This window comes from Bicyclus anynana, chromosome 21, assembly GCF_947172395.1.
Source record: "Bicyclus anynana chromosome 21, ilBicAnyn1.1, whole genome shotgun sequence".
Taxonomy (NCBI): domain Eukaryota; kingdom Metazoa; phylum Arthropoda; class Insecta; order Lepidoptera; family Nymphalidae; genus Bicyclus; species Bicyclus anynana.
The window spans coordinates 10,351,438-10,369,967 of record NC_069103.1 but is presented as its reverse complement, the minus strand read 5'-3'; the positions used below and the strand labels follow the sequence as shown (position 1 = coordinate 10,369,967).

The following is an 18,530-nucleotide window of genomic DNA, read 5'->3' as shown; positions in this document are numbered from 1 at the left end:
GTTACGAAGCGTTTTACCCTTCCATAAGAAGTTATTACTTCAAAAACTGTTTATGGAATCAATGTTTCGTTGTAATCGTTTTCGTCATTTGAATAACTCCATAAAAACGCTGGTTTATGTAGATGAATAGCATAAAAAATGGTCAACAATTTCTAGTTTACTAAAACATGAAGTTACGATTCATTTGTACTAAGAACTTCTAACTTAAATACAATTTGTAATAAAAACAACAATAATATGAAAAAAATATTCTTCAGCCAGACCAGCACGACATTGTTCAAGTAATCGAACATTCTGTGTCAAAGTCCAAGCGATGCGTTTGATAATCTGTGTATTGCGTACCAAATAGTTGTTTGTTATTATGAGCTCACACATCGAAAACATTTAATTCATTATATAAAGAACTCACCTTGTCCCCTTCAAAACGGCAGACATTTTTGTTGGTGAACTTGGGAGGGATACAAGTCCATAGGTACTTGGTCTGATACGAAAACGGCTTTATGCTTTTGTAATGTCATTATGTCAAATGTGCTCCGTTAGGAGTATTAGTGTTCTGTGCTTAAGTGTCACTTTCCGCATGCTTTCCGCCATAAGTGTCATCACTCATCATGCATTTTTGACGTTTGTGATGAGATTGTTTGTAAATCCCCAATTTTCATAAAATTTAAAAATAAGCAAGAGCCAACAATCAACTTTTTAGCGAGGCTTTTCATCGTAATTTACTTAGGTCAAAAGATTAATCTGAATGTGTTTTTAAAACAATTACGTAGGGTAAGCAGACGCATAGTTCAGAAATTATTACTATGATTGAACTATCAGCGAAACTAACCACAGGCTCAGTTTACTTAGCTGGAGAGGCGTTGGAATGTGGTATTACATTTTGTCATACTCCTCAACCCGAACATAGAAATTCTCAAAGTCATAGGTACGTAACGAGCAGTAATTCTTTAGACTTTTGTATGTAAACATTTCGATAATGTAAATTACTGTACACGTAACTACCCACTAGCTTTGAGGACCCTGCCTCTTTGGCCCAGTAGTTAGCCTATACAGCAACATTACATGACAAAATAAGTTTGAGCCTGGTTCTGGCTATTAAATATTGAGGTATTTTTATTCAAGCTTCAGATTACAATTTCTTATGGAAGAGTGGGTGAGAAGAGTCATGTAGCCCTCTGGACTACTGGAAAAATATGCTGATGGTGATATGCTAAAACATGTTCTGCATTTTCAAAAACCAAATTATTTAAAACTATTACAGTTCACAGTTTCTGTGATGTAGCATGGTGTGAGTGACAGTTTGTTTCATTGTTGAAAGTTTGCCAAAATTCAAGATATTGCCACAGTCACCCACACCTTCCTACATATTGCACAAAGTATTTGTTTTGGATCATAATGGTTATTAAGTTTTGATATTGTTTTTTCTAGTGATATTTTAGAAAACTTAGCCTGGGCGTCTGCACAAATACACTGTTTTTTCTCAACACCAAAAACTACAGGCGACAAAGCTACCATCATTGAAAAAACTACAGCTTTGGAGGTGACATCATGTGATATTGGAGATGTTGTGTTCCATACAAAACCTAAAATATTGTTTTGTGACCTAACAATACCACTTGGAGAAACAAAAACATGTAAGTTCAATTTTAAATTAGTGTCATCACTCTTGATGAAAGCCATATTCTGATTTGGTAGATCATTCTGATGAGCCACATAAGTATCCAGTCAGTAAAATCACTAAAACATGTATACTATAGCCTTTCTTGATGAGTACTGTTTAATAACAAAGAAATTAGAAATTAAGGTAGAAAACACATGTCTATGCATAACTTATTTATTTAAAAATATGTATGGTTTGTATATAAAATATATTTACCATATCTAATTGTTCTAAACTTATTAATCAAATTTATTTTCAATAATTTAAAAACAAGTTAATTGTAATTATTATTATATATTCTTCCTTCTATAATTGGTCAGAGATAATTAATTTATTGTATGTGAATCTGGGCTCAAAAGGGCTAGAACTCAGAGCCGTAAAGCTTATTATTAAAAATAAAATGTATGTGAATCGAAACGAAAAGTGTCGCCTAAAAGAACCTTTTTGAGTAGTGATATGGTTGTGTAAAAAGCCTAAACTTTTGGACTATAGGTGTGAAACAACTAGTGATTTATACCCTCATTTTTAATTTGTTTGTTGTTAAACAGTACTCATCAAGATAGGCTCTAGTATAGTTGTATTGTATACTAGCCTAGCGGTTTCGCCCACATAGTTTCAGTTCCCCTGAGAATATTGGGATAAGCCTATGACACTCGCAAATAATGTGGCTTAATAGTGGTAAAATAATTTTCCAGTTCCTTACGTCAGTACAGTTCCCCATACAATACAACAACCTTTACCTCTTTATAATATTTTTTTTTCATTAGATCTGTCTTTTCAGTTTGGTATAGAGAATCTCTTCCCATGGAAGCACCACCATCCTATAGAGGTACTGCTGTAAAGTACTCCTATAAAATAACAATAGCAACACAGAAGGTAGGATCTCACATTAAGATGGTGAGAATACCATTCAGAGTTCTCCCTATAAGTCCAATCATGAACATGCAAGATTTAGCTGCATTATGTGGTAATGAAACTACAGAAGAGCTTCAGCCAACTAATCCATTCTCAGAAGAAAGGAAGGTTGAAACTCCTTTGACAATGGCTTTACAAGTGCTACAGGTAATTTTTGTTTCTGTTGTGTTATTGATTTACTCTGCAAAATAATGTTTGAAGCAGACATTATTTTGTGGAATATTTTGAATAAATCATTTATTTTTTGATTTATGTTACTCTTTTCTGTAAGATACCAGCAACTTCAGTATCCAGCTTCAAAAAAATGCACTCTCCTTGTCTATTCTACTCAACTGTAGAGTGAACAGTCTCAGGATAGAGAATGCTCTTAATTTATATTTTGATGATAGGTTGTTTTGTTGTCAGGGTGGTGTAGCCACATTGGATTGGGGTGGTAAAAGAAAAGCATTTATAATTATTTTCTGTCTGCCTGGTCACACTCATCTCTGAAACTACTAACAGAATTTTAATTTTTAACTGGACAGAATTGCCAGTGGCTGGTGTCTACTACTCTACAAAAATAATTCATGAGCATTGAGCTTTAAGGTCACGGCTAATGTAATTTATATGGTACTTGTGTAATATAAAACCATCTTTTCTAGAATCTCACAGCAAGAAGAAGTCCAAACTCATATATGATAACAAATTCAAGAGGCAAAGTTGGCAGATTCTGCTTGTTCAAATCAGCTTACAAACTGGGTGAAGATATTGTTGGCACCTTTGACTTTTCAGTTGGTACAGTCACTTGTATGCAGGTCAGTTGACTACTTGAAACTTTATTTATTTATTTTTCTATTATTAGGCTATCAATATCGCTATGATTTTAAATAAGAACGTAAGAGCCAGTGCACTTCTGAAGAGAGGCACGTTTGACAATATCAAACTTTGATTGAAATGCAGTGATTACTGTTAAGTGGGAATATAATTAACACAATTTAGTGTTATTTTTTAATTGCTGTGCTGTGCTGTGTAAAAAATATAAGCCACAGCAAATACAACTAAAAGTAATAGACACTATTGTTTTCAGGTTTCAGTGTCTCTTCAACCTGAGGAGGTGACTAAGACTAATACACCAATGAAGAGTGCAAACAAGGAAAACAGTAGCAGGTCCATGACAGTGGCCAGATATCATGAGGTCACATTAGGTCTCACACACTCACAGCTCATACTGCCAATACCACTCCACATAACACCTGCTTTTGAGGGTGATGAAGGTAAATAATTCTTTTTTTTTAATTCTTGACAAGTTAGTCCTTGACTAAAATTTTGCCTGATGATAAGTGATAATGCAATATAAGATGGAAGCGGGCTAACTTGTTAGGAGGAGGATAAAATTCCACAACCCAATCTGCTACACAACATTGTACCGGAACACTAAATCGTTTGGCAGTCTTTGTCGGTAGGGTAGTAACTAGCCACAGCTGAAGCCTCCTACCAGCCAGATCTATCCAGACTAACATTATCATAGTGAATAATGGAAGGTGTTCTTATGTTGTTCTCAATTATTTGAACTATCTTTAGGTTTCCCACTTATGCACAGTGCAATTTTAAATCCATATGCAGTAATCGATTGACATTGAAATGCACAGTAGAACAAAGTTCCCTTATTTATTTGTTACTTTCAGTGTCACTAAGTTGGAGACTTCACTTTGAGTTTGTGACAAGCAATGAGAGGTTACAGCCAGCACCAGAAGACAAGGATTGGAATGCACCACTCAATGTTTCCATAGAAACTATGGTGTGGAATTTACCTGTTAAGATTTACTCCACATTACCCAAACAGATTAGCCAACAGTCTGTAGGAAATGATGCTTATACTTTGTATATAAAATAGTTAAGTTTTAAATGTTAAATTACACTGATTTGTTAATATATAATTTAAGAATTATCATAGTAAAAGATAGATTTAAGATTTTATATCAATAAAAAATATACTACAACATTCCTAATAAATAATTTATTGATTATTCATCTATTGATTCTTTATCCCAATCTTTCATTTTTGCACCCATCATGAAGTCATCTCTGCAAAAGAATTATATTTTAAAATAATTGTTAACTACACATTTCTGCACAAATAAGATGTAAGTTAGTTTGCTACAAAACAGTAAAATAAGAATGTTTTAGCAAATGTGAAATCTGAAGATTGTTTTGATGGTATAAATAGTTTAGCAATAACTACCAGGCAGATTTGAAATATTGGTGGTAATAACATTAAGTAGTAGAAATAATACAAATTATTTGTTTTTAAAATGTGACAAACAATGAGACATAGCTCTAAGTTAAATAATATAGGCTTCATTATTTTAAATTTTTAGGATTTGTGTTATTTAAGGACACTAGGCGTTTTGCTTAAATTAGAGGGTAATGGAAAATATTGGTTGTAGTCAATAATGTATAGACATTATTGACTACAACCAATATTTTTTATTAATAGTAGTAAGGAAATACCTTAGTGCATTCCATCTTGGTTTTTCAGACTCTGGTTTCACTTCATCTTTCAATGTTTTTGTCTGTTCTTCAACAATAACTGATTTTGTTTGTCCCATTAATGTATCTAAAAATGTTCTTTTATCAAATTTCTTTAATATCTTCTCCTTCTTTCCCTCTGGTATATCTTTTGTCTGTTTTTCAATAGTTTTTTGTTGATTTCTTACAGCATTGAACAGTTGCACTACACCTTTAGTTGCTATTTTTGTTAGAAGTCTTTCTCTATCCTTCTCTAGGATGTTAGGTTTAGTTCTTATAGCTGATTTCTCAACTTTCTAAAATGAATAATAATAATATTTAATGAAAACAATTTATTATTTTTATTGGAAATACATAGTAATACATCAATTGCCAAAAATTAGTTTTTAGATACATTATTTTTGAAATAGAAGTTTACAAATGTTGCTTTATTTCTACAGAGAACACAACAAACCCTGGCTGAGTTTGTTGTGGGCTTTTCTCAGACCAAGGTGCGTTTGGAGCCCTTGTAACTTTAATTTCAAGTTTCAACCATTTATTATCACCATTATCTAATAATATAATTACTTAACGTTTTAGAACCGCTTGTAAACTAAGCCTAATTGAAATAAATGAATTTTGACTTTGATTTTATTTTGTAACTGCCTTAATGTAATATAGATAAATTTATGAGTGTAATTCATTTTACTTAAAATTATTGTTAAAAAATAAATAAACAAATATACTTGAACAATACACACATCACAAGGGTTACTTTTGCATTTATAAGTATGGAAGTAGGGATAGTACGACAATTTGGTTACCTTTTTCTTTATTGGAGGTTCAGTCACAGAGGACTCTTTCTTAACTTCAGTTTTAACTTCCGTAGATTCATGACCAACGACTTCAAATGTGGGTTTCTCTTCTTTCTCCTTCTTTAGTGTGTCAGCAAGTTTCTTTGCACGAGATAAAACCAATGTCTTTTTATTCTTAGGTTTACTGGAGCCGAGGATTTTAGCAACTGAATCTGCCCAGCCTTCATTTTTAATAATGACGTCATCATCATCATCGTCACTTTCCTTATTACTTTCACTTTCATCACCTTTTTCACTCAAAATACTTTCAGGTTTACTACTGTCGACATCTTCGTCTGAAAGCTCTTGTTCGTATTCAGATTCCTCAGTAGACGACTCAGAGCTAGAAACTAAATAATCAATAAATAATGGCATGTTAATTATTAGTTATTACATATCAATAGTAATACCAATTTTTTTTATACATTTCATTTAAAGTTCCTACCTGATACTTTAACCGATGGCAAACTCATTTCGTTTATTATAACCATTATATGTAAAAATAATAGTAAGCTTTTCCCTTCTACTTTTTTATCATTTATTACTTATTTCCTTTATTGAAAATATATTTTAACTATAAAACTTGAAAATTATCCGAATATTCACCATTCGCACATGTATTTTGGTTGTTATGACAGCTGACAAGGTAGTGACAACTGACATCACAGATAGCACAGAACAGAACAAGCAAACGCAGAACCAAAAAAAAATCCAACTCAAAAATCATTTCAATTTTCAATATTTAATCTAAAAATTATTGTTTTGTGGCCAAATTGTGCAGAAATTCACTTATATGAGAGTGGAGTTATTTTAGGAATCACAAAATAAATATTTTCTTCTTTTAACTGTGGTACATACATTTTAGATTAAAAATTAAAATAAAACGGAACGTAAATTGTTTTTAAAAATAAAATACAGCTGATCGTCAAGCAAAGTGTTTTTTCGTGTCGTTTCACAGTTTTGTAAAATGGTGGTTGTGCTCTAGATATGGCGAATATATCGAATCCTTTGCCATATATTACAAAACGAGAATGCGGACTTTTAAGTGATCTCAGAACGGAGATATTCAACAAACGGCTTTTTGCGGCTAAAAACTTGTATCGGCGTGATTTGGTGTGCCATTTTGGATGCGTCAATGCTATCGAGTTTTCGAATAATGGCGAATTACTTGTATCAGGTATAAAATTTATTAACATTTTATATAATTAAATATAACATCATTAAAAAAAACAAGCCGTACCGATTTCGCTGTAAGTGCGAGAATGTTATTCTTTATCAATTATCATTCTCATTCTTGATATGATAACAGTAATGACAACAAGGTAACCCACTATTGGTCTTATCAAGATCGTTTATTGTTGTAAATATATGTCACTTGTATGATTATGTGACATATATTTATGGTCTGAATAACAACAATAATAAACAATCTTGACCAATAGTGGGTTACACTGTTGTCATTATTGTTATCATATCACTAATGAGAATGATAATTGATAAAGAAAAACATTCTCGCACTAACTGCGAAATCGGTTATTGACATGTTTTATTACAATTATAGTAATTTTATAGTTAAAATCAAGCTTTGATCTGAGACTTTGTTGTGAATGAATATCTTCCACTCATAAAATATGAAACATTTTGATATCAACAATTTGAGACCTGAAAAGCTCATCATAACTGCTTCATGATTAAACCATTGTTTTAGTTCAAAGTTAAAACTTATCTAAATTAAAAATAGTACAAAAAATATGTGATATTTAACTATCTTATCACTCAAGACCTATACTATACTGACAACCAAAACCTCAACTACTTTCTCAAGAGTGTACTGACAAGCAAGAACTTGCACAAGAGCTATTCTATTCCTACCTCACAAGTAAAGGAATCAATTAATTAATCATTCCTATTTTACTGTGGTAATAGTATTAGTGCAGTATATAATCTGTTTTTCTTCTTCTGCATTACCTTTGAAAAGTTCCTCATCTCTACTTGATGTTGTCACCAGTTACTGTTGTCACCAGTTCCTGTTGTCACCTGGTTGGGGGTTGACCAACACTATGCTTTCTAGTGTGGGGTTGCTATGCTAGCACCTTGGGACCCCAATGTCCATTGGCTCTTCGAACTATGTGCACAGCCTATTCCACTTCAGATTCACACCTCGTTGCAATATTATGTCAGTGACTTTCTTCCTCTAGGGATCTCCTCATTTCTGATTCAATTATGTGTGTGCCCGTTGTGTGAGTCTGAACCTATAACCAAGTCTTAGAACCATATTTCATCACTGGCAACACACGCTGTTCGATAACTTTTGTCTTCAGGCACAGAGGAATTTCAGACAAAAAGATATCACAAATAGTGAATTGTGTATGACAGAAAATGGGTTAACATCATTAGCATATTTATAGCAAATCATGATTATTAAATGGCAACCTATCAGGTCTAACAATTCCCACTAACACAGAATGTTACCAATATACCCTCTAGTGTCTGTAAACTGAAAAACAAAGGGTGTACAGCTTATATTTTGTTTTGGATCAGTGGCAGGTGGCCATAAGGCCCAGTAGGCCCAGTCCTAGGGCGGCCGTTTGTGATAAAAAAATTGTAAACAAGAAATGAAAATAACTAATCATTTCCAATATTTCTGAATCTTAACACTTTCACTTTCCTCAAAACATAAAACTGTTTTGAATGTTTTATTTATGTGAAATTATCCCCCTTTAAAAAATATTACAATTTTTTCTGATTTAATGAAGTAAAACAAATTCTATATAGTCATTGCATTCAATGCAAATGCATTATAATATATGAGAGGCTGGTATTATAAAGCTTACTACCAACTTTGGATCAATACTACAAATCCACCATTGCTTTGTAGTGGTAAGATGAAAGACCAGGCACATTTTAAACTAAAGGAACACTATCACTGCAGACACACACACATACAGTCAGTTGTACACTTATACCTCTTAAATGCTTGTCTTCAGCATCTCTCTTTGAAATCCTCAAATTTTTCATGTGGGGTCTTTGTTGCTAATTTGAATTCATTGATTTTTATTTTGCAGAAAAATGAAAAAATAAGGATGGGAGGTTGACTATAGTTTTCTTATTTTACATCAGGTGGAGATGACAGGAGGGTGATGGTATGGCAGTTTGGACAAGCCATCCTGGACAAAGGCAAGCCTGAAGCAATGAAAGCGCTGCATGGATCCAACATATTCTGTTTGGGCATCACTAGAGACAGCCAAAAGATTTATTCTGGCGGAAATGATGACATCGTAAGTTACCCTTTTCATCTGCTGACTAGCACTATTGCTTCACATTTATTAATAATTAGGTTAATCATTTAAAATAATTTCATGGCTATTTTAATTATAACAATATATTGGCGATTATCCAGCAATAGTAAAAAGGGAGAAATTCTCTCAGTAGCCACCCAAGTTAATGTCATAAGTTAATATAACACCCCATGCTTCAGAGAGTATTAAGTCATTGTTCCCAGTCTTTATTAACGCTATAATGTAGCATGTTACTTAAAATATATGGAAAACTATACAGCGTCGACATTGCGACGTCGTAATGCAATGTACTAATAGCGTATCGCTCTTAGAGCGGGCTCACACGATGTCGTTGCGTCGTCTTACATAGAAAAATATCTGTAGCATGTCACACGATGCGCTCCGGCGCCGCACCGGACTTGCAACCACCGAGACGAGGCGGGGAGGGATGATTGCGTTGCGACGTCGGAGCGGCGCCGCTCACTTGTTTATGCGTTATAACATTACTTTATTAACAGACTGTCCAACGTTGCTACACTACGGTGCCGCTGCAATAACGTTGCGGCGATACGGTGAAATCTTTGCGATGCGGCACATCGTGTGCCCCCGCTCTTAGGGATCATCTTATTGACTAATGGGGATGATGACTAGGTTTGAATATATTGATTTTTATGATACATTCGGGTAAATAGGGTCAATGTTAACTAATTTATACATAAAAAGCAAAGATTGTCTGGATATTTGCAAAATAAATGAGATTATAAAATTTCAAAAACTATTAAAAATATTTTATCGTAATTAGATGAAAATTCATACAGTTTTAGCTTCCTTACGTTAAATGTGACATTTTTTAATATATGAACTATAAGCATAAACGCACAAATAACAAAGATATTGGTAATTTTGTTTGAACGCGCATACAAATCTAACGATCATTACATTGCTTATGACGTCATTATTTCGAGCCATTTTGTATGGGGCGTTTTTCAGGGATCAGCGGCAGCGCCGCAAATCTGACTCTTTAAATCCCTGTAGCTCCGAAAGTAATGATCGCAGATACCCTGTTCCTTTTACAAAATTGATTTACCATTAGTATACTATTAATTTATATACAATTTAAAAAACTGTCATCATCCCTATTCCAGGTAATTGTGCACGACATAGAAAGTACGAGGCCTCAAGAGGTGCTCCGTCACCAGCGCGCGGTGTGCAGCCTCAGCATAGACCCCTTCAACGACCGCATTGTTGCCACTGCTGGCAACGATGGACGCCTATTGCTGTTCGACACACGTCAGTCTGTACATGGTGAGAATTTCAATCATTTATGTGTGGCTATTTTCTGTCGGTTGTTTTGGCGAGTACGGTGTTTCTCGAGTCAATACGACACGAAGGCATCAGTAATTTTCAATATTATTCAATAATAATGGCGTATTATGTTTTTAAAAACTGAAATAACATTCATCAAAAAAATAAGATGGAGTATTATTTTTTTTTAATTATTGATTATTAGTCTTTTAGGTATATGATATCAAGTTACGTAATTGTTTTTACTGTTAAATCTTGAAATACAAATTATGAAAAATGTTTCTAGTTATGCAGATATCAAGGAGATGCGTGACTTTTTTTTATGGGTTTCTCGGGCCTCACCGCGCTGCTCGTATAGACTCTGTATCATTCTTTAACATGTTAGCATATTCCTTATCATTATCATCATCATATCAGCCGATGGACGACGACACTGCAGGACATAGGCCTTTTGTAGGGACTTCCAAACATCACGATACTGAGCCATCTGCTTCCAGCGAATACCTGCGACTCGCTTGATGTCGTCAGTCCACCTGGTGGGGGGTCGACCAACACTGCGCTTTGTATTGCGGGGTCGCGATTCCAGCAACTTGGGACCCCAACGTCCATCGGCTCTTCGAACTATGTGCCCCGCCCATTGCAACTTCAGCTTCGCGACTCGTTGAACTATATACCTTATAATCTGTATAATTTTCAGAGTCCCTGGTAATCTCTCGCAGCAGGAAAGCGTACCACGGCGTCATGTTCCACCCGCAGCAGTCCGACATGGTGGTGGCGGCCAACGCTAGAGACGGCATCGCCCTGTGGGATCTGCGCGTACCTAAACAGTGAGCGTTGAAGAGATTCAAATTATTAGGGACTCCCCCAGGGGATCATTCAGCCGCTGAGTGGCGAATCGCCACTCGTCGGGTGAATGATTCCCTGGGGGTGCCCTACAACGTCTATGCATTCCTCTGTAAGAGCAAGCGCGCATTGCGATGTGGCCAGTTGATAACCTTTTTTAAATTCGTCCAGAAATTGTATTATTGATTCACTTTCAAAAAAATATAAGCCCAAACAATATTGAGTACATCTGTTTACCTACCTGACCTTACCAATATTAAGATTTTTTTTTTTTTTTTTCATAAAATGTAGTGTAATGTAAATGTAGGTTTATATAGAATAAACTTAAAAACAGACCTTTTGATGAGAGCTGTTGGGCCTGAAGTTTATTACAAGGATAAATTCATAAGCCCTTGTATGAACAACGCTGTGTACGGTTTTTGAAGCTCGTGGTTCCTATGCCGTGGTTAGAGCTCTACTGCGGCGACTGACGAGTTGCGAATTTTTACCGCAAGTAATTCTCGATTACTGTGTAAGTTCAAGAGGTGCAAAAATTCTGTGCGGAAACGCGCCATATGAAATCTGTAGCAAGCTATAGAATTTAAATCTACAGTGCGCACACTTCTATTTAATTATAAATAGTTTATAGATTTTGCGAAAAAAATATGCACGATAAATATTCGTACTAACAAAGTTTCACCGTTAGTGCGCCCACCAAAGGCGCGGAAGTTTGTTTTATTTTTACACGCTTTATATTAGCTTCACTTGTAACTATGTACTCTTATGTAAGAAAATCTTAAAATTTTAATTTGACCCACTTTCCAGTCTTCGATTAGGATGAAATTTTGCACACGCTCTGAGTTCTGATGACAATACATGACTAGCTAAGAAACGTCATTACAAATCCAATATGGCGGCCTCCCCAAGATAGCAGACTGGCTGTTTGAAATGATATCAAATGAAAGGGTTTGCTTTCAGGAATACAAAAATAGTCACGTGCTATAATATATGTTGTTTTATAATATTTTTTCGTCATAGTCCGGTGATCCGCTACGTCGGCAACAACGGCGCCTTCCAGAACAGCATGAGCGTGCGCTTCAACCAAACCGGCACGCACATACTGGCGCTGCGCCGGCGCCTGGCTCCTGTACTATACTCCGCGCACGCCGTCGAGCCCGTCGCCGAGTTCTACCACCAGGACTACTACAACTCCTGCACTATGAAGAGCTGCTGCTTCGCCGGCACCAACGACCAGTTCGTACTCTCCGGGTCGGACGACTTCAATCTGTACATGTGGAAGATGCCGGACTCTGGGGGGACTGCTACTGAGAAAAGTTGGTATTTTGGTTTCATAGCATTTCAACTGTAGACATAAGATTTGTTGCCGGAATCGAAAATGTTGCTCTCTTTTCTTTGCGATTGGACGAAAGAGACAGCAATGCTTTCGATTGCCTCGATATTGGTCGACATTTGTTTTTCTCTCCATGCCATGTTTTGGTGGAGCACAGACAATAAAGACATTTTGCTGGAAATGAACAAATAAAATAAAAGATGTTTAAGACAGCTTTAAAATAAATGAATAGAATAATAAATATTGCGAGTGGTGTGGGGAAACGAATTCCTTTTAATGCCTTACAGTAGAGTGAACTGGTAGAAATCGTCATATAACAAAAATGCGTTAAACTTGTGTGTTTAATGTTCTTTTTTCCTCATTCGTTTCCCATATGTTCATTTTGGCTTTCGGCCGTGGCTAGTTACCACCCTACCGGCAAAGAAGTACCGTCAAGCGATTTAGCGTTCCGGTACGATGTCGTGTAGAAACCGAAATCGGTATGGATATTCATCCTCTTCCTAACAATTAGCCAGCTTACATCTTCGATTGCATCATCACTTACCGTCAGATAAGATTGTAGTAGATTGTAGTATAAAGAATGAAAAAAAACCTTTGCCCTCGTACTGTGAAGGCGAAGGACTCATGGTGAGTTACGTGATTAGTCTATAGCATGAGTTTTGTTTCCCAGGTATATCCGTCAAACCTCCTCACATGGTGCTGTATGGACATAGATCTATCGTCAATCAAGTGCGGTTCAATTCCAATTATTGCTTGATTGCATCATCTGGGGTGGAAAAAATTATCAAGGTAAGATTTCTGTTTCTCTTTCTACCCACAGCGCTATACACATCATACATATTATATCGCTTTACACTAAGTAATACTAGCAATCACTATCGGAATTATCACTAGACATACTATTACAGTTCTACCCACTAACTACAATATTGATCAAGTATAGCGCTGATACTATCAGATAGAAACCAGGATAAACTATCATATGGCAGGGAGCGGGATCTCGGACTTGCGACCGATAGTAGTAGGTTTGAGGAATCCCTTTAAAACTAGTTACGCTCCCCTTCCCCGCTCGTGTTGCCTCCCAGCCAAGTGACTAACAATGCAATGGCCGCACTATAACTGATTCACTAACTAAATCGTCTGGACCAACTCAAATGCTCAACTTAATAAACCAGCGAACTACCGCGTCTCGCTTTCTCAGAAATCGTCAACTGACAGATGTCCACAGACAAACAACTGACAGACGACTCATTGAGGTTTTAACAGATATCGATACCTAATTAGTTACTCTGTATAATGTAAGATGGCGCTATTATTATCTAATTCTCCGACACATATGTATGTGTCTTAAAAACTGGGTCTATTTTTACATTTCCTGTTTTTAACTAGATTTTAACACGCTAGCTTTGCACTTGACAACGTTTAAACTTTAACCAAAGGCTCTCATCTAAAACAAAAATTAAAGATGGTTCTTCGTGTATAAGGCTATTTCTTAAGCGAATATGAATGGGATCTTCGGTGGTGAAACATGGCACATTGTAGTATGATTAAGAAGTACCTAGTAGTTGTAATGTTCTGTGCAGGTGTGGTCGGCAATGGAGTTCCCAGAGATGCGCGGAACGTTGCTAGAAGAGGCGCAGGGGTCGGACAACCCGCGCGAGATATACAGCCACGAGGATTATGTGTCGCTCGTGCATCACAGCGGGCAGGTTAGTGGAGATCGTGCTGTTTACTTGAGTACAGAGATGCGAGCGTAATGACATAGTTACAGAGGCGGCGCGTGCCTTGGAGGGTTCCGTATCTAAATTAGTTGGGAGGCCCAATTAATGAAAGGTAAAGATTTCTCACAAAATTATACAAAAATGCTCGCTTAAAACAAATATGACAATGACTTAACCTATGAAGATAATGATTCATCATAATGATGAGTGATCAGATATTATAATCTATCGAAATGAAGCCGTTTTATTGTCAATCAGGATGAATTTACTATAGAGTTACAAAATATTACAGCGGGCATAATAAAAATAGTAAAAAATTGCAATAGACAAATCAAAGAAAAAAGAAAAATCGTAGGAGTGGCCAGTGCGTTTTTTAATTGAATACACCGAAAAATAAAACATTAAATTGTAATCAGTATGATCAGTTGACAATATATCGGCAGATTACAATATCGCGAGTGAGGTTATAAACTACCGTATTTTACAATTTAACGGTGACATATACAAAATCGTCTATATCAGGATAAAGTCCGTCGATTCAAATAATATTTATTAATTTAATTTCCAGTATCTAACTCACAACTACGCAGAACAGTCGACCAGCGAAGACCCGCGCATGATGGCGTTCTTCGATTCGCTGGTGCAGAGGGAGCTGGAGTGCCTCGCCGAGGAGTCGGATTCATTGGACGGGTCCAGCTCTGCGACCAACAACAATGGCAACGCCTCAGACTCCAGCGATAGCTGTGTGGAGTTCTTCACCGTGGCACCTCTTCGTGGTAAAGTAGCCATTTTGTTATATATATGTCACCGGAAAGTAACAAGATCCGTAAGTTTATCAATTTACTAGGAAGTTTATAAACTTTCGTAGGATTCTAAACGGGAGATAAATTGTATTATTTTAACATTGACCAATCAGAGAGCAGTGTGTTATTTTACGTATATTTAAAAGAGTTTATGTGATTGGTCGCACCATATTAAATCTTACGAATAGATATCCGTTAGTTTATAAATTTACCATGTGACGTCGGAAATTGATAAATTTACGAAAATGTGGACGTAAATTATTACAATTTATCTCCCGTTTAGAATCCTACGAAAGTTTATAAACTTTCTAGTAAATTGATAAACTCACGGATCTTGTTATTTTCCGGTGACATATATAACTAAACATTGAATTTGCATGGATGGAATATATACTAAAAAATATAATAGTTAAAAAAAACTAAAAAACACGCTTTTAGCACGCACAAAAAATACATATGAAGCTTCTTCGTATTCCTGACAGCGCAATACTTTTCCTTTGATATTCTTATCATGGGGGTGGATTTCAAACAGTCAGTCTGCCATCTTGGGGAAGCCGCCATATTAGATTTGTAATGACGTTTCTTAACTAGTCATGTATTGTCATCAGAACTCAGAGCGTGTGCAAAAGTTTATCCTAATCGAAGACCAGGCAGTTGGTGAAATTAGGATTTAATTTTCTTACATACATAATTACATGTGAAGCTAATATTAGCATGTTAAAAAAGGGGTGAAATATACACAATCGAAAATTATTTACTATTAGAATTTACGTTTATCTTAACATTATACAGGAATGCAGGTCATTATTATAAGGATGCGTTTCAGGGACACATTTTAAGATCTATTTACAAAAGAAATATTATTTATTCCGAAAATATTCATTTTAGAACACATGTTCCTTGAAACTTTTGAATTACTTTTTGGTAAAGAATATAACCCTAGAGTTATGGGAAATACTTCCGAGCAGCCTGTATATATTTGTTAATTGTATTTCCAGTGGCATCAATCGGCGGTCGAAGTCAGCGTTGTTCCAGGATGATGCGTATGCTCGCACCGCGCTACCCGAAGACTATACGAGCTCAGAAACGGCATTCTCTGTTTAGGTAAATTGACTAACAAACATCATCATCATCATCATCATCATCATCATCATCATCATCCATCATCATCATCATCATCATCATCATCATCATCATCATCATCATCATCATCATCATCATCCATCATCACTATTTTTGTCCTACTTCCCTTCTTTTAGGGGCTATCTTTAAATTACATCACAAGAAATTGATTTTTTGGACCCTTTTCCTTCCGTCCGTCCAAATTGGTGAATGCTCAGTCACCCCGTGTGCTACCTACGGATAATTCCTTATAAGAGAAGATGATTTAAAACTCATTACCTTAATTAATTCCGCACTATATGTTCTATCGTCGTCATCAACCCATATTCGGCTCACTGCTGAGCTCGAGTCTCCTCTCAGAATGAGAGGAATAAGGCCAATAGTCCACCACGCTGGCCCAATGCGGATTGGCAGACTTCACACACGCAGAGAATTAAGATAATTCTCTGGTATGCAGGTTTCCTCACGATGTTTTCCTTCACCGATTGAGACACGTGATATTTAATTTCTTAAAATGCACACAACTGAAAAGTTGGAGGTGCATGCCCCGGACCGGATTCGAACCCACACCCTCCGGAATCGGAGGCAGAGGTCATATCCACTGGGCTATCACGGCTCAATCGGCTATGAGCCGTGATAGCCCAGTGGATGTGTTCTATAGCCTCTACTAAATGAAATTTCATTTTAGCTTGTTTGTCGTAGACATTACTTGTCCACAATAGATGATATATATAAAATCTTGATGAAAATATACATAAGTGTAAATTTATTTAGCCGCTGGTTGTATTTGCGTTGAAAAAGTAATAATAATTTTCATACTTTCCACAGACATAAAGACAATAAAAGTGCAAGCAAATCCGGTAAAAGTGCACCCAGTACGAGTGCGAGTGCGAAGGGCAAGAGGACGGCGCTGCGGCGCACGCGCGGGCCGCGGCGACCGGCGTCCCGGACCATCTGCCTGCCCAACACGCGCGCGCGGGCCTCGGCGCCGTCCAGCGAGCGGACCGACTCGGACGAACCCATGCACTGCTTGTACGGCAACTCGGGAAGTGTGAGTGTGACGTCACTAAATATTAGGACATCTGCCTGCCCAACACGCGCGCGCGGGCCTCGGCGCCGTCCAGCGAGCGGACCGACTCGGACGAACCCATGCACTGCTTGTACGGCAGCTCGGGAAGTGTGAGTGTGACGTCACTAAATATTAGGACATCTGCCTGCCCAACACGCGCGCAGGCCTCGGCGCCGTCCAGCGAGCGGACCGACTCGGACGAACCCATGCACTGCTTGTACGGCAACTCGGGAAGTGTGAGTGTGACGTCACTAAATATTAGGACCATCTGCCTGCCCAACACGCGCGCGCGGGCCTCGGCGCCGTCCAGCGAGCGGACCGACTCGGACGAACCCATGCACTGCTTGTACGGCAACTCGGGAAGTGTGAGTGTGACGTCACTAAATATTAGGACCATCTGCCTGCCCAACACGCGCGCGCGGGCCTCGGCGCCGTCCAGCGAGCGGACCGACTCGGACGAGCCCATGCACTGCTTGTACGGTAACTCGGGAAGTGTGAGTGTGACGTCACTAAATATTAGGACCATCTGCCTGTCCAACACGCGCGCGCGGGCCTCGGCGCCTTCCAGCGAGCGGACCGACTCGGACGAACCCATGCACTGCTTGTACGGCAACTCGGGAAGTGTGAGTGTGACGTCACTAAATATTAGGACCATCTGCCTGCCCAACACGCGCGCGCGAGCCTCGGCGCCGTCCAGCGAGCGGACCGACTCGGACGAACCCATGCACTGCTTGTACGGCAACTCGGGAAGTGTGAGTGTGACGTCACTAAATATTAGGACCATCTGCCTGCCTAACACGCGCGCGCGCGGGCCTCGGCGCCGTCCAGCGAGCGGACCGACTCGGACGAACCCATGCACTGCTTGTACGGCAACTCGGGAAGTGTGAGTGTGACGTCACTAAATATTAGGACCATCTGCCTGCCCAACACGCGCGTGCGGGCCTCGGCGCCGTCCAGCGAGCGGACCGACTCGGACGAACCCATGCACTGCTTGTACGGCAACTCGGGAAGTGTGAGTGTGACGTCACTAAATATTAGGACCATCTGCCTGCCCAACACGCGCGCGCGGGCCTCGGCGCTGTCCAGCGAGCGGACCGACTCGGACGGACCCATGCACTGCTTGTACGGCAACTCGGGAAGTGT

At 37.9% G+C, this 18,530-nt stretch overlaps 3 protein-coding genes across 3 annotated transcripts; 2 read left to right on the top strand and 1 right to left on the bottom strand.

Annotated features, from left to right (window-relative positions):
- Window positions 1-592: 592 nt before the first annotated feature.
- On the top strand, window positions 593-4,581 carry LOC112044375 (RAB6A-GEF complex partner protein 2). Its single transcript, XM_024080206.2, has 6 exons — window positions 593-925; window positions 1,429-1,634; window positions 2,442-2,722; window positions 3,217-3,369; window positions 3,642-3,828; window positions 4,240-4,581. The coding sequence occupies exons 1-6, from the start codon at window positions 804-806 to the stop codon at window positions 4,446-4,448; spliced, it is 1,158 nt and encodes a 385-aa protein (XP_023935974.1). The 5' UTR covers window positions 593-803; the 3' UTR covers window positions 4,449-4,581.
- LOC112044376 (RRP15-like protein) lies at window positions 4,557-6,576 on the bottom strand. Its single transcript, XM_024080207.2, has 4 exons — window positions 6,362-6,576; window positions 5,887-6,266; window positions 5,066-5,379; window positions 4,557-4,639 (listed from the first exon to the last, which is right to left on the bottom strand). Exons 1-4 carry the CDS (start codon window positions 6,405-6,407, stop codon window positions 4,579-4,581), a joined length of 801 nt encoding a protein of 266 aa, XP_023935975.1. The 5' UTR covers window positions 6,408-6,576; the 3' UTR covers window positions 4,557-4,578.
- Window positions 6,577-6,804: 228 nt separating this feature from the next.
- Window positions 6,805-17,516, top strand: LOC112044370 (DDB1- and CUL4-associated factor 5). Its single transcript, XM_052888000.1, has 10 exons — window positions 6,805-7,093; window positions 9,037-9,194; window positions 10,340-10,499; window positions 11,197-11,326; window positions 12,360-12,655; window positions 13,343-13,461; window positions 14,256-14,381; window positions 14,962-15,169; window positions 16,195-16,300; window positions 17,147-17,516. Exons 1-10 carry the CDS (start codon window positions 6,904-6,906, stop codon window positions 17,499-17,501), a joined length of 1,848 nt encoding a protein of 615 aa, XP_052743960.1. The 5' UTR covers window positions 6,805-6,903; the 3' UTR covers window positions 17,502-17,516.
- Window positions 17,517-18,530: the final 1,014 nt, after the last annotated feature.

Excerpts from the sequence above, each read along its gene's own strand:
- LOC112044375 (XM_024080206.2), top strand. The coding sequence starts at position 804 with ATGATTGAACTATCAGCGAAACTAACCACAGGCTCAGTTTACTTAGCT. Across the intron at positions 2,723-3,216 it reads TGGCTTTACAAGTGCTACAG|AATCTCACAGCAAGAAGAAG; the intron begins GTAATTTTTGTT and ends CATCTTTTCTAG. Across the intron at positions 3,370-3,641 it reads GTACAGTCACTTGTATGCAG|GTTTCAGTGTCTCTTCAACC; the intron begins GTCAGTTGACTA and ends TATTGTTTTCAG.
- LOC112044376 (XM_024080207.2), bottom strand. The coding sequence starts at position 6,407 with ATGGTTATAATAAACGAAATGAGTTTGCCATCGGTTAAAGTATCAG. Across the intron at positions 5,380-5,886 it reads AACCTCCAATAAAGAAAAAG|AAAGTTGAGAAATCAGCTAT; the intron begins GTAACCAAATTG and ends TATTCATTTTAG. Across the intron at positions 4,640-5,065 it reads CCAAGATGGAATGCACTAAG|AGATGACTTCATGATGGGTG; the intron begins GTATTTCCTTAC and ends ATTCTTTTGCAG.
- LOC112044370 (XM_052888000.1), top strand. The coding sequence starts at position 6,904 with ATGGCGAATATATCGAATCCTTTGCCATATATTACAAAACGAGAATGC. Across the intron at positions 9,195-10,339 it reads CTGGCGGAAATGATGACATC|GTAATTGTGCACGACATAGA; the intron begins GTAAGTTACCCT and ends TCCCTATTCCAG. Across the intron at positions 13,462-14,255 it reads GGGTGGAAAAAATTATCAAG|GTGTGGTCGGCAATGGAGTT; the intron begins GTAAGATTTCTG and ends TGTTCTGTGCAG.